Source organism: Primulina eburnea, chromosome 8 (genome assembly GCF_022965805.1).
Source record: "Primulina eburnea isolate SZY01 chromosome 8, ASM2296580v1, whole genome shotgun sequence".
Lineage (NCBI taxonomy): Eukaryota > Viridiplantae > Streptophyta > Magnoliopsida > Lamiales > Gesneriaceae > Primulina > Primulina eburnea.
The window spans coordinates 39058827-39073834 of record NC_133108.1 but is presented as its reverse complement, the minus strand read 5'-3'; the positions used below and the strand labels follow the sequence as shown (position 1 = coordinate 39073834).

Genomic DNA, 15008 nt, shown 5'->3' with positions numbered 1-15008 from the left:
TAATTAATGCAAGTCATCTTGTATACCAGATGTTAAAGCCAACAGTACAAAGATTGTTCTACATTCCTTTAAATATTATGCAATACAGCAAGTTCATAAAATAAATCCTTGTTCACAATATTTATATGACAAAATTAAGACAGTGGCAATTCGTTGACGATTCAAGCAAGTGTGTCAACTGTCCAGCGTGTTCATGAAACCGCCCATGAAGCCAGCACCATTGCAATTGCCACAGAGGATCTCTTTTTTACCCCTGTCATCGAAAGGTTGAGTCAAATTACCGACATTATGATAGTTGAGAAAACACTGATGCAAAAACTTGACCATTAGTAAGACAAGACATGATAACAAGGAACTCAAACATGGCTTGTTTTCCGGCTAGTCTTGTTTAACCATCTCAGAAATTTAGAAGTCGTTATCATCAACACGTTCTAGACGAGTTTTGCTAGAGATATGTTACATCATTTACCCGGTTGAAAAAAAAACATGAGAGAGGATTTCTTTCGGTGATAGAGGATTTCTTTCGGTGGTTGATGCCCTCTCGTTAAACACTTAGGTGTTGGGGAAAACCCATAAACCGCATAATCCATCACGTTAAATCATTAAGAATTTGACTGAAAACCTAAGCGGAAGCGTACCTGAAGCCATAATCCTGAATTGTTTAGAACGTGTTTTGATCTTCCAGATCTACGCGCTCTTTCCTTGAGAGAATCCTTTAGTTTTGTCTTCAGAACTATTTTCTTAATGAGGGAGAGAATAGTGAAAGTGATAACGCGAGATCTGGGGACCATGACCCATATTTATAGATAATGATTACCAATATCTTCTGATATTTCCGTTTTAGCCCATCATAAAAACAGAAATTACACTTATGTCTCTACACATTAAAGGCCCACAGCCCATTTGATACATTAAAGCCCAATAACCCGAAACATTAATTGATCACTTTATTTTGGGCTTAACTTAATAGACAACCCACACACATAATTATTCACATATAAGCCCATATAAATAAATTGATCCAACAATCTCCCACTTGGGCTATATGTGCAACTTTATAATTATGTTTGTGAAAATAACCTTATGAGCTCAAAATTGTTGTCATTCCGAAATGTATCTATAACCAATCCGGTCCATCAATCACATCAACATAGGATCAAAGCAGTCTTCGCTACACTCAAGGTAACTAGACCCATCAATGGTCACATATGCCAACACAACTGAATGACATGGATCATGAAATGGATGTGTAGCATGGAAATTTCATGCAATGTGACCGTAACATGCCTATTTCCAATTGGTCCTCCCTTTAACCTTATTGAGATCAAACTTTAAATCATAATCAGAGTGTGACTTAACTTGAAATTTATTTCTGCAGAAAATAAGTTTACATAACTGTAACTGAAAATGTCTACAACTGAAAAGCATTTAAAATAGCAAACTCCCACTAAAGCTGAATTTCCTCAATTGACATAACACCCATACAAGCAGTGTGCTCATGAAACTGTTTGGGTGGTAGTCCCTTAGTAAGCGGATCCGCAACCATGGAGTTTGTACCGATATGCTCAATAGACAACTTTCCACTCTGAATTCTTTCTTTAACAACCAGAAACTTGATGTCAATATGTTTTGACTTCGTCGAGCTCCTGTTGTTATTGGAATACATAACTGCTGATTTATTGTCACAATATAATCTTAGTGGTTTTTCAATGCCATCAACAATGCGCAGTCCCGTGACAAAATTTTGCAAACATATTCCGTGATTGGATGCCTCGTAACACGCTACAAACTCAGCTGCCATGGTGGAAGAGGCTATAAGTGACTGTTTAGCACTCTTCCAGGAAATGGCACCTCCAGCAAGGAGATAGATGTAGCCCGACGTAGATTTCATACTATCTTGGCATCCAGCAAAATCGGAGTCAGTATATCCAATGATCTCAAGCTGATCCAACCTCCGATATATGAGCATGTAATCTTTTGTTCTCTGTAGGTACCGTAAAACCCTTTTGACTGCTTTCCAATGTTCCACTCCTGGATTACTTAAATATCGTCCCAACATTCCTGTCACGTACGCAATATCTGGACGTGTACAAACCTGAGCATACATCAGACTCCCCACTGCAGATGCATAGGGAACCTTCTGCATTTCTTTTTCCTCAAAATCATTCTTTGGGCATTGTTTGAGACTAAATTTGTCTCCCTTAGCCACAGGGGTATCTGTTGGTTTACAATCTTGCATTCCGTATCGCTTGAGAACTTTCTCGATATAGCCTTTATGAGATAATCCAAGAATACCCCGAGAACGATCCCGATGTATCTGAATACCCAGTACAAAAGATGCATCACCAAGATCTTTCATCTCAAAATTCTTAGCTAGAAATCTCTTGGTTTCATGCAACAACTCTATATCGTTGCTAGCGAGCAGAATGTCATCAACATATAAAACCAGAAAAATATGCTTACTCCCACTGAACTTATGGTACACACAATCATCGACCAAATTCATCTCAAAACCAAACGAGATGATCACTTGATGAAATTTGAAATACCATTGTCGCGATGCCTGCTTGAGCCCATAGATGGATTTCTTTAATTTGCAAACCATATTATTTGTGTCTTTGGTCACAATTTTCTGGCTGCACCATATAAATCGTTTCATCAATGTCACTATTTAGAAATGCAGTCTTTACATCCATCTGATGAAGCTCAAGATCGAAATGCGCCACCAAAGCCATTATAATCCTTAAAGAGTCTTTCGAAAAAACCGGAGAGAAAGTCTCTTTATAATCAATGCCTTCTTTCTGTGTAAAGCCTTTAGCGACAAGACGAGTCTTATATCTTTCCACATTGCCTTTCGAATCCCTCTTGGTTTTAAATATCCATTTGCAACCAATGGGCTTCGTACCTTTAGGCAATGGGACAAGATCCCATACGTCATTGTCCTTCATGGACTTTATCTCCTCATTCATGGCATCATTCCACTTTTGAGAGTTAGAACTATCCATGGCTTGACGGAAGTTAATAGGATCATCCTCCATCAATCCAATGTCTGCCTCATGTTCTTGAAGAAATACAATGTAATCGTCCGACACTGCATTTCTCCGCTCTCTAGTGGATCTCCTTAATGGCATAGGTTCTGGAGGTGCTTGAGTTTGTTCATCTGGAATGGGAGGATCTCTAATATTGTCTTCCTGTATTGTGTTTTGGTCAAAGTGAGGAATATGATCCTGATCAAAGTCCAAGACACCTGTGGGAATATTTACATATTCCTCTTCAAAGACAATATCACTTACTTTATCTCCCCCCGCAAACTCAACATCCTCAAAGAACCTGGCATTTCCTGACTCAAAAATCGACTTACTCGTGGGATCATAAAACTTGTACCCCCTGGATCTTTCAGAGTATCCAATAAAATAACAACTGACCGTCCTTAAGTTCAGTTTCTTTTCATTAGGCTTGTAAGGCCTTGCCTCAGCTGGACATCCCCAACGTGCAGATGCTTAAGACTGAGCTTTTTACCCGTCCAAAGTTCATAAGGGGTTTTGGTCGCTGCCTTAGTTGGAACCCTATTAAGGATATATGCTGCGGTCTTTAGCGCTTCTCCCCAGAGTGATTCTGGTAAGGTAGAATGACTGATCATACTCCTCACCATGTCCTTAAGCGTTCTGTTTCGTCTTTCAGCAACACCATTCATAGTGGGCGAACCCGGCAAGTGTACTGTAGGACGATACCGCATTCCTCTAGGAATCTAGCAAAAGGTCATGGACGTTGTTCACCTGAACCGTCATATTTACCATAGTATTCACCACCACGGTCAGATCTAACGCTTTTAATCTTTAAGCCAAGTTGATTTTCAACTTCAGCTTTATAGTTTTTGAACACATCCAATGACTGTGCCTTTTCATGAATGAGATAAATGAAGCCATATCTTGAAAAATCGTCTGTGAACGTTATAAAATACTGTTGACCATTCCAAGAAGCCGAAGGGAATGGTCCAAAAATATCAGTATGTATAAGTTCTAAGGCGCCTGAACACCTATTGGCTTCAAATCTTCTTTTGTTGGTTTGTTTTCCCTTTATACAATTAACACAATTATTAAAATCTGTGTAATCTAAAGGTTCGAGAATTTCGTCTGACACAAGTCTCCTTATTCTCTTTTCAGAGATATGACCCAATCTTTTGTGCCATAACACAGCTGAATCCTCACTGGTTAATTTTCTTTTAGTGCCTCTACTTGTTTGCAGGGTTTCATTAAATGAAGCAATAACATCCAAAAAATAAAGATTATCGTAACCTGATAAAGAACCAGAACCAACCAATTTTGAATCGAGAAACAAACTGAATATTCCATTTCCAAACGAACAAGAATAACCAAATTTGTCCAATGAAGAAATGGAAATCAAATTCCCCCTAAAAGACGGCACAACAAATGTTTCAGGAAGATCCAAATATATTCCAGTCTTTAACAACAATCTAAATTTTCCTATTGCCTCAACTTCAACTTTGTTGCCGTCACCAACATAGATGAATCTTTCAGCATCACTTGGTTTTCGGCAATCCAGGCAACCCTGCATACACACTGATGTGAGTTGTTGCACCAGAATCTATCCACCACGTGTGTCTAGTCACTGAAGTTAAATTAACCTCAGAACAAACCATATTCAGAAGCATACCTTTCTTAGCACGCCAAGCGTGATAATTACTGCATTGCTTCTTCATATGCCCATCACTGCCACAGAAAAAACAACCAGAACTTTGAGAATCACTAGGGTTCTTCTGTTGTTTCTTCGAAGGCTGTGTATCCGCAGCAACCTTATCCTTCCTTTTCTTTCCTTTGTCCTTCGAGGTAGAGGCATAATGAGCACTTTCAGTCTTGTCTTGCTTCAACCTTTCCTCTTCCTGTACACAGTGCGAGATGAGCTCATTCAGAGACCAAGTCTCTTTCTGACAGTTATAACTCACCTTGAACTGGTTAAACTGAGTAGGAAGAGATATCAAAACCAGATGCACCAGCAAGTCCTCAGAGAGGTCAAGCTTCAGTGCTTTCAATTTTGAAGCAAGATGAGACATTTCCATAATGTACCCTGATGTTGCCCTTACCCTTGAACCTCATTGAAACTAGGCTTGCCAAAAGTGTACCAATTTCAGACTTTTCACTTTTAGCAAACCTCTTTTCGAGGTCTTGAAGGAAAGCCTTAGCTGTAGCAATGTCGCTAGACATTGTGCCCCTGAATGTTTCTGGAATGGCCCTCTTCATGATCATCATACACATGCGATTTGATCTCTCCCACCTTTCAAACTCCCTCTTTTCATCAAAGGTACTCTTATCCGTAATGGCGGGAGGAGAGTCGATCCTTATCGCAAGGTCTAAATCCATGACTCCGAGAACTATCAACAAATTCTCTTGCCTTGATTTAAAATTCGAGCCATTTAACATAGGAATAGAATTTATGTTGGAATGAATATTTGCAGGAGTCAAATCTGAACAGAGAACAAAAACAAAACATACATGCTCAACCAAATATCCAAATAAAATAATCAATAAATTCAAATAATGTAAACCCCCATAAACAGAATATCGAGCACTCCACTAATGTTTCATCTTTGGACAAAAGATTAACTTGTAAGTGATATCCTGGCGCAGCAGTCAAACACTGATAGTAACTATCATGTCAAATAACAACCTTCCTTTGGGCCGATTTATTATTCACATGAAAAACCGAACAACTATCACATGTTTACCACCACAATTACATATGTGATTATATTAAATATTAACCTTCCTTTGGGCCGATCAATATTCATATAAATCACATATACCCAAAATCCTTTTGTATTTCAAAATAAAATTAATTTTCATAAAAGATGTCACTTTGGCGACATTTTATTTCAATTAATCAATTTTAAAAATACATATAACCTTATCATTATTTGAATTAATGAAAATTTAACCTTGATCGAATAACCTGAACCAAAAAAAAAAATTAAATTTTCGGAAATTCCGTACGGGCCGGGCCGACCGGCCCGAATCCGTACTGTTCGGGATGACCCGGTCCATATGACCCGACCTGAATCCGTATGGGTCGGGTCGACCCGATCCGTAAGACCCGGCCCGAACCCGTATGGGTCGAGTCGACCTGTTCCGTACGACCCGAAGACCCGACCCGAAACCGTATTTTTTTTAAAAAAATTAAAAAAAATCCGAATTTTTGATTTTCCTCTTAAATATTTTGTTGAACAAAAACCGGAAGAAAAATCGAAATCTTATACCAAATCTTTAAATTTTACAACCAAATCTTTTTTACCAAAACTGAAACTTTAAAGGATTTGGTTTTAACCAAAATATTTTCCAGATCTGAAACATTATCAAAAAAAAAAAAAATTCAGATCTAAGCCAAAATAATTTTCAGATCTGAAACCGTATCAAAATATTTTCAGATCTGAAAACATATCAATATATTTTCCAGATCTGAAGACATATCAAAAAAAATTTAAACAAAATTTTCTTTTCCAGATCTGGATCCAAATAATATGCAAAACTTTAAACAAATCTCAATGATTCAAACATGAATGGCTCTGATACCACTTGTTGGAGAAAACCCATAAACCGCAGAATCCATCACGTTAAATCATTAAGAATTTGACTGAAAAATTAAGCGGAAGCGTACCTGAAGCCATAATCCTGAATTGTTTAGAACGTGTCTTGATCTTCCAGATCTACGCGCTCTTTCCTTGAGAGAATCCTTTAGTTTTCTCTTCAGAACTATTTTCTTAATGGGGGAGAGAATAGTGAAAGTGATAACGCGAGATCTGGGGACCATGACCCATATTTATAGATAATGATTACCAATATCTTCTGATATTTCCGTTTTAGCACATCATAAAAACAGAAATTACACTTATGTCTCTATACATTAAAGGTCCACAGCTCATTTGATACATTAAAGCCCAATAACCCGAAACATTAATTGATCACTTTATTTTGGGCTTAACTTAATAGACAACACACACACATAATTATTCACATATAAGCCCATATAAATAAATTGATACAACATTAGGTTCCTAGACCTTTGCAATGAGCCTTAAACAAATCTCAGGCTCTGATAGCTTAAGGGATTCAAGAATCATATTTCATCATTGAAAATTCAAACATCTTTGGGAAGAAATTCAAATCTTGATTCATGCAGTAAAAGTTAGGACACCATACCTGCAAAGCCAACATAATCCACCAGCTTTGAACTGCCCGTTAAAGTGATCAACAGAATTGATTCCAGTACCTTTACATTGGTTACATTGTTTATTACCTGCTCAATTTTCAGAAAAAAAAAGGATCAATAGTTTGTGACACAGAACATAAAACTTTGCTTACTTATATTACACAATGAATGCATTAGGAAAGGAAGAGGTATGCTTACAAAATGCATATCCATTCAACTTTTGCATAAAAATGAAAAGCTTAATTAAATTTAGCTCCCCCCCAGCTGAAGTAACGACAAAGACATGCTTAATCGACAAATCAATGTTGAAAACCTTCTCCATGTGGCATGGTGATGTTTAAAAGAAAATAATCAAAACATGGCCTATAACCAAACTTTACAAAGATGTAAAGAATATTATGCACCCAAGAAAATATTAGGACCAAAAATGGAAGAGAAGAGCACAAAACGGAGAGAAAAGGAAGAGAAGTAAATAGACAATAAAACACCAAACCAGTTAGCTATACTTTCGATTTCAGCTTTAATGAGAACTGTTGATGGATAGGTTACTATAGATTTTGGGCATAAGTTCATTACTTTCATTTCACGTACCATTCTAGGAACTAAAACTCTATAAACACCACAAAAGTTTCACTAACCATTCCCTTCACACTCAGTGCAAAGTATGCTATTCACTTTGGTGCTTGGTTCGCTGTCTGTAGCCTGCAAATGAGAAAAGATCAAGTGAAATGCGTTAAAACAGAATGATGGCTTAAAATGAAAGGTGAAGTAGGAGGAAATATATAACAAAAACTTTTAACAACGAACAATCAAATGATTGCGAACAGGACGTTATAATAATAGCCAACTAGCATTCAGTGCAGGACCATGGGCTCCCAAAGGTAATAAATAAGATGTTTCCAATATGGCTGCAACAATGGTCTGTAAGATGAATGTGATTCTTGGTAGCAAACCTGTTCTTTGTCACTTAGTGCGTTATGGAGTCTGGACAAGAAAAGTCTCGAGTCTTGGAATATGTATTTTGCGGCCTTGGTTCTCCATTCAACAACACCAAAACTCTCACCATAGTTATAGATGCTCCACCATTATAACTCTCATCTTGTTTCGGCCTTTTCTAAATCGTGTTTCACAATTTTCCTTGGACGTAAGATGTCAAAGCCAATGGGCATAACTGCCTTATAAAACCCGAAATTCACATTGGACAGGCTACATTTTTAAAAGTGAGTTCAGCAACTAGATAGCAAGACTCCATAATTCTCCATCAAAATATCATTTCATGGCTCAAATTCAAGAAAACATGACAAAATGGCATTAAATGTAAACGGGACACTCACTAACCTTAACCTTTAAAGACTCAAATGCAGCAGTTTTCGAGCTGTAACTTGTGTCTCTTGTCCAATTCACCTTCTTACTAGTGTAGCTGTGACCAATCAGTCCTAAAAAATAATGGAAAAAACCGACTTAATTTCACATAAAACATAGCAAATCCATAGATAAATGGACTAAGAAACACCGGCGAAACAAGCAGCAAGAAAAACATTAAGAATACACCTTCATTTGCAGAAAACCAGTTCATTTTGACTGATGAATACACATCAGAGAAGCAATAAATTCTTGAAAAGATAAAAGCACACGCATTAAGAGACAGATTGAGAAAAAGAGTACCAGGTTTCTCGACAGTATTTAAGGAAACGAGAGTTGAGAAACAAAGGGAGTTTGCCATTTCTTGAAAATCTTTGATTTTTTTTTCAGAGAATGGATTGAAGCGGCAAACTGTCGATTGCAGCCACGAACGGAGCAGCGAACTAGATAAGGTAATCGCACTTCAAGTGATATCTCATTATCTTTTGTTTATTTAAGTACACTAATATCAATTTTCAATTATAAATTACATAAGATTTGTTTTATCACAATTAAATAGGATCTTGGTATAAAATATAAGAGAAAATATTTTACATTACTCTCATCTAAAAGTATATGAGCGAATTTTTTCATGAGATGAATCAACACGATTCATATTTAAAATAAAAATAATAATATTTTTAACATAAAAAAATCGAATCGAGTTGAAGATATGTCTCATAAAATTGAATTGTAAAACCATCTCATAAATATTTTTTTTTAAAAACAAATATATCATACATAAATATTCTTCTTATAATTGTATTATTACTAATGTGTGCCTTATTGGGTAAATTGCGATGGCACCTTAAGTAAAATTTTGAAAAAGCAAAAAACATTTTTTAATAAAATTAATTGCATTTATGATCTTCTATGTTTGTATTATTATGGTTTTGATCCTCTGTATTTTTAAATTTTAGTTTTAGTCTGACTGTTATTTTAATTTTTTTAAAAATTATAGTTCTTTTCTCGAAATGACGTTGATGTGACACTAATACATAGCTCATCTAGTGGTTACATGATTAGTGACACGTTGCGGAAATAAGAAAATGCATGGCTAAGACTTAACAAATGAGATGTTTTTTTAAGAATAATTAAACATCTCACTTGTTACCAACTCTAAAGGGTGTATTTAATGTAGGAGATTTATTGATTCTTAATGACTTTTATAGATTTTAAAAATCTAGATATATTTAATTAAGACTTTTACATACTCTATAGAAGTCTAGTGATATTCAAAATAGACTTTCATAGAGTTTTAAAAAGTCATGTGATATTCAACATTAACTTTTAAAAACTTTATAAAAGTTTATAGGTATTCAAAGTTTCAATAAACTTTTAATAATCTCATGGAACACACAAATATTAAAGCCTAATGTATAACTATAAATTGTCAAAAATTATATTTGGTTCAACTCAAAGATTTGGATGGATTTTTAAAACTCCTAACTAATACATAAGCTATTTATTTTTCTCTATGTCGCTTCACATCACCTCTTTTCTTATCGTCTCTTCTCTCATCTATCTCTATCACTCTCAAATTTTCGAAGTGTATCTTTATATATATTTTTATATTTCCTCTTCAAATTTTTCATTTTTTACCTGATTGTTCATTTAATAATTTTTTATTTTAATATCATAAGAAATTTTGAATTCAAAAATTACACACAATGATTTTTAATCTATGATTTATACAAATTAATGTAATATTCAATAGTAATAAAATATGATCCAAAAAATATCGCTTAATTCTTAATAATTGAATAGCCTTTCAATAACCATGATTTTTTAAATTCTTTTTAGTATTTTCAATTAATATATAAGTTTTGATATTTTTATACAAAATTATATCCACACAATGATAAATAATAATCTTTTCACACGTATATTTTCAATTCAAAAATAAGGTTATAGATTAATCATTTGATATATTTTAAAAAATTTACAAATATGCATACAAAATCACATATATACATATGTAAAGATTAAATGTTTAACTTTAAACAAATAAATTTATTTATTAATATAAATATTGAAAAATTATTTCAAACTGATTAATAATATGTGATAATTAAGTATAAAATTTATAAAATTATATAAAAAAAATTCACAAAAGTTTATAAAAATCTTGCAAAAAAAACTATATGAATCCATATAAATCTGTGTATAAATCTGTGAGATTCTGTAAAAGTAAATAAAAATCTATCAAATCCATAAAAGTTTATCATTTGAAAAAATTATTAACAATCATCAAAACTCTAAGTTGAATACATCCCGATAAAAATATTTGTATAGATTAATCGTTCAACATATATTTAATATAAAATATTTATAAAACGTTTTATAAATATTTATTCAAAGTAACATAAAATTTTATTTATTTACTGTGAGAAGACCATATTATTAGTATTTAAGGTATGACTTACGAGTGCATAGAGAAGCGATCAACAATGGGGAAAGGTGGTGCTTTGAGCGAAGGTGTCGTGAAGAAGATCGTGCTTTCATACACCTATGTGGCCATATGGATCTTCCTATCCTTCACAGTCATCGTCTACAACAAGTATATTCTCGATCGAAAGATGTATAATTGGCCTTACCCAATCTCCCTTACGATGATTCACATGGCTTTTTGTTCTTCTCTCGCCTATTTACTCGTTCGAGTCTTCAAGGCAGTGGATCCAGTCACCATGTCTTGGGATCTTTATCTGAGATCTGTGGTCCCGATTGGCTTTTTGTACTCTCTCTCCCTCTGGCTTTCGAATTCGGCCTATATTTACCTCTCCGTGTCATTTATTCAAATGCTCAAGGCGCTGATGCCAGTGGCTGTGTATTCCATCGGTGTTCTGCTCAAGAAAGAGGCTTTTAAATCGGAGACGATGGTGAACATGGTTTCGATCTCGATTGGGGTGGCGATTGCTGCGTTTGGCGAGGCCAAGTTTGATTCTTGGGGGGTTGCTCTTCAATTGGGTGCTGTGGCTTTTGAGGCCACTAGGCTTGTGATGATTCAGATCCTGCTTAATTCTAAGGGGATCACGCTTAATCCTATTACTTCTCTTTATTATGTGGCACCTTGTTGCTTGGTTTTCTTGTCAGTCCCTTGGGCATTAGTTGAGTTTCCGTTGTTGAAGGAGAATTCAAGCTTCCATTTTGACTATGTGATTTTTGGAACTAATTCTTTCTGTGCGTTTGCACTTAATCTTGCTGTGTTTTTGCTTGTTGGGAAGACCTCAGCTTTGACCATGAACGTGGCTGGCGTGGTGAAGGATTGGCTCCTGATTGCCTTTTCTTGGTCTGTGATTAAGGATACCGTGACCCCTATTAACTTGTTTGGTTATGCATTGGCTTTCTTGGCAGTAGGCTATTACAATCACTCGAAGTTGCAAGCCATGAAGGCTAAGGAAGCACAGAAGAAGGCGCAACAGGCCGATGAGGAAGCGGGGAGGTTGTTGGAGGGAAAGGAAGTCCAGAATAACGATGGTGATCCCAAAAGGAACGAGTCTCATACTTGACTCATTGGTACTTGACTTCTATATGTGTGATTTTGGATTTTTCTTGAAGTTGAATGCCAAATTGAACATCAGGGTGTTGGTCCTGAAGATGAATGGAGGATGACTGCATGGATGGCCTATTAGGTTCTGCTTTGGTTTGTAGTTTTAGGAGTTTCTTTCTTCTTTTATTAATTTATTGCTTTTTATACTTATACTAGTTGTCACTTCATGTTACTGGGAATTTGAGGTTGCTCCTACTGCCATAATGTGTTTGCGGCCAAAGGATGGCTCGAGGATCAATTTCTTAAGTTTACTTCTGATACAATATACTTGATAATAAAATCGTTTCAGTAGAAACTTGGAGGATTATATTTCGTGTCGACGAACTATAATGCGCAAATTGTTCTTTGCGCGTTGTGATTTTAATGTGCTCGAATTTGATTTATATTTTTTTGTTCTTCCTTGTTCCGTTCACGCGTCAAGATACTATCATGTTTAAGTTAGATTCCTTTTAGGAGCTTTCCAAATTTCTTCCAGAGTCTTTACCAATTGCTAGAAATATCTATGTTTGATTGTTTGTGCTTTTATATTTGTGTTGACGATATGTAGATCAATGATTCCTTTGTCTTACCTATCTTGGCCCTCTTTTTGAATTTGATTCTTTATTCAAATGCATCAGATGGATGGATTGTATTTTGTAGCCCATGTGAATGCAAGCCAAACCTCTAAACTATGTTTTTCTCTGGCTAGAAAATATACTAGCTGCAAAAATCGGCAACGTGTGTCTGGCTATGTTTTGCTAGTCCAAACAGTTATTGTTCTCTGTTTTGGTGGATCATTGGCTCGTTTGTTACGTCTCCATGTTTTCTTTTGTCAATGGCCGTTATGGCGGCGATGTTGTTGTGTTTGTCTGTGTCTATATTTATTGATATTGTATCCATCCTGAGCCTCTTATAGAGTAATATGCTTTCTTCCTGTTATCACCTTTTGTTCTTCATGTTTAAACTTGAACCCGTGAGATTATTGGATTGGAAAGACCAAACTGGCTTCAGCGTCCATATGTTATATCCAATTTAGTGTCGATATGAGTTTTGATATGCTGCACACCTATCGTGCACACCTATGTGAACACCGATGAGGTGTCATTCACCCATTGGATGTGATGAAATATAGAAAAATTGCGCATCCAATGGGTGAGTGACACCTCATCGGTGTTCACATAGGTGTGCACGGTAGGTGTGCAGCATATCAAAACTGTATATTATGTGTGTATTAGTGTATGTATGTACTTGTGTATATTATCTGGTTTAAAATCACTATAACAGGTAATATCAAGAGTTGAATCAATCGGAAGATATTGGGTTCACGTGAGTAGCAATTATTTTTTGATCGTGTTTTATAGCAGTTGCAACGTGATGTTTGGATATTTTACAATAAAATGTTGGGAGTCCCATTATAACTTATACTAAATTATTTTGTATTTCGTCCTCGTTGGTTTGCATGGAGGAGACTTTGTGGTTTGTCACCATTGTTTTGCATGGGGATATATTTTGTTATTATTTTTTACTTTGTTTGGCATGTGCTCACTTACATGAGCCCACATGGGTTGCTTTAAAATAAAAATTAGGGTTCCAATGCTCCAATTTCTTGAAAAAATAAACAGAGTAAGACCAAATATTTGTAGATGGTCACTCGAAATTCATAATAAAGGTCGAGTGGGTCTCATGTGAGACCGTCTCACGGATCTTAATTTGTGAGACGGGTCAACCCTACTCATATTAATAATAAACTTGTTTAACAGATTTATATAAAAAGAAAAAAATTTAGCAGAGGAAAGACTATTGTACCTCCAACCTACAATTGTCGGACCACGTGCTTTAAGGTTACCACCCTTGTGTTATTGAATAACTTTATAGTGTCCATCAATTATACTACAGAGGTCAAGGTAATATTTATAATATATATATTTCGACCACACCCAATGGTCACATATATCATTATAATCAAGGTTCTAAAAAACATGAAGCGTCCCGAACCATATATATCGAGCTCTAAGTTTCTCAAATTTAAGCAAGATTAGCACAAGTTTAAGCGTGAAAAAACTTTATTTATTTTTAGTGTAATTGTAATTATCTCAAACCAATAAATAGATAAAATAATACATTAATATGATACATTTAAGTCTGATGTATTAATTATCATATTTATAAAAACATAAAAATCTAAAAATTTCAATCTTTATTTGTTTTTGCAACTAGAACACTTTAAAAAATACTAAATATTTGTCAAATCATTATTAGATATACTTAATCATAATTAAAATTAAAAAATTATAAATCTAATTTGTTATTTTAAAATAAAAAATAAAAAGACATACCTTCAAAATAAAAAAAATTGTAAAAATAAATAGATGTGATTAATTGTGCTTAAACACGCTTAATTAAACATCTTAATTACGCTTAATTCGGTCAAACTACAGTTTAACCTCTTTTCTCCGAAACAGGGTGTTTTTGTCGAGCTTCAGGCTTAAGCAGACTTTTTAAAATACTGATTATAACTACTCCGCTTAAGCGCGCTTTTTTAGAACACTGATTATAACTACCTACATGATCAAGTAACGATGTACAACGTGGATATTACATATGATGTAATTATTTATCATGTTGATTTCCAACTATTCCTATTTTGGGAGTTTGACCAAATCTAGCAATACACATTTTCAGAACTTTATGTGCAACCAATGTTGAAGATATATAGTTAAAGAGCTTTCAGATACAATACCGTATGTGATCAGAAAAATGTGTCAATAACGTTAAAGGACACACTCCGAGGGTATAAGCATATTATTATAATGAACTTCGCCAATACGAGGATATAATGGAGCTAGTAACATGTCAA

The 15008-nt window shown here is 34.9% G+C and overlaps 2 protein-coding genes across 2 annotated transcripts; one reads left to right on the top strand and one right to left on the bottom strand.

The window, feature by feature from the left end:
• On the bottom strand, nucleotides 1–9063 carry LOC140839639 (protein BUNDLE SHEATH DEFECTIVE 2, chloroplastic). The gene is made up of 5 exons (XM_073206478.1): nucleotides 8887–9063; nucleotides 8560–8657; nucleotides 7860–7923; nucleotides 7212–7308; nucleotides 1–253 (listed from the first exon to the last, which is right to left on the bottom strand). The coding sequence occupies exons 1-5, from the start codon at nucleotides 8942–8944 to the stop codon at nucleotides 175–177; spliced, it is 396 nt and encodes a 131-aa protein (XP_073062579.1). The 5' UTR covers nucleotides 8945–9063; the 3' UTR covers nucleotides 1–174.
• A 1980-nt stretch (nucleotides 9064–11043) lies between these two features.
• LOC140839638 (probable sugar phosphate/phosphate translocator At2g25520) lies at nucleotides 11044–12496 on the top strand. The gene has a single exon (XM_073206477.1). The coding sequence runs from the start codon at nucleotides 11073–11075 to the stop codon at nucleotides 12129–12131; it is 1059 nt and encodes a 352-aa protein (XP_073062578.1). The 5' UTR covers nucleotides 11044–11072; the 3' UTR covers nucleotides 12132–12496.
• The last annotated feature ends 2512 nt before the right edge of the window (nucleotides 12497–15008 follow it).

What these genes read in the sequence shown, in the direction of transcription:
- LOC140839639 (XM_073206478.1), bottom strand. Translation starts at nt 8,944, where the DNA reads ATGGCAAACTCCCTTTGTTTCTCAACTCTCGTTTCCTTAAATACTGTC. An exon ending in CACTGAGTGTGAAGGGAATG is followed by an intron (nt 7,309 to 7,859) that starts GTTAGTGAAACT and finishes AAAATTGAGCAG; the next exon opens with GTAATAAACAATGTAACCAA. An exon ending in GGATTATGTTGGCTTTGCAG is followed by an intron (nt 254 to 7,211) that starts GTATGGTGTCCT and finishes TTTCGATGACAG; the next exon opens with GGGTAAAAAAGAGATCCTCT.
- LOC140839638 (XM_073206477.1), top strand. Translation starts at nt 11,073, where the DNA reads ATGGGGAAAGGTGGTGCTTTGAGCGAAGGTGTCGTGAAGAAGATCGTG.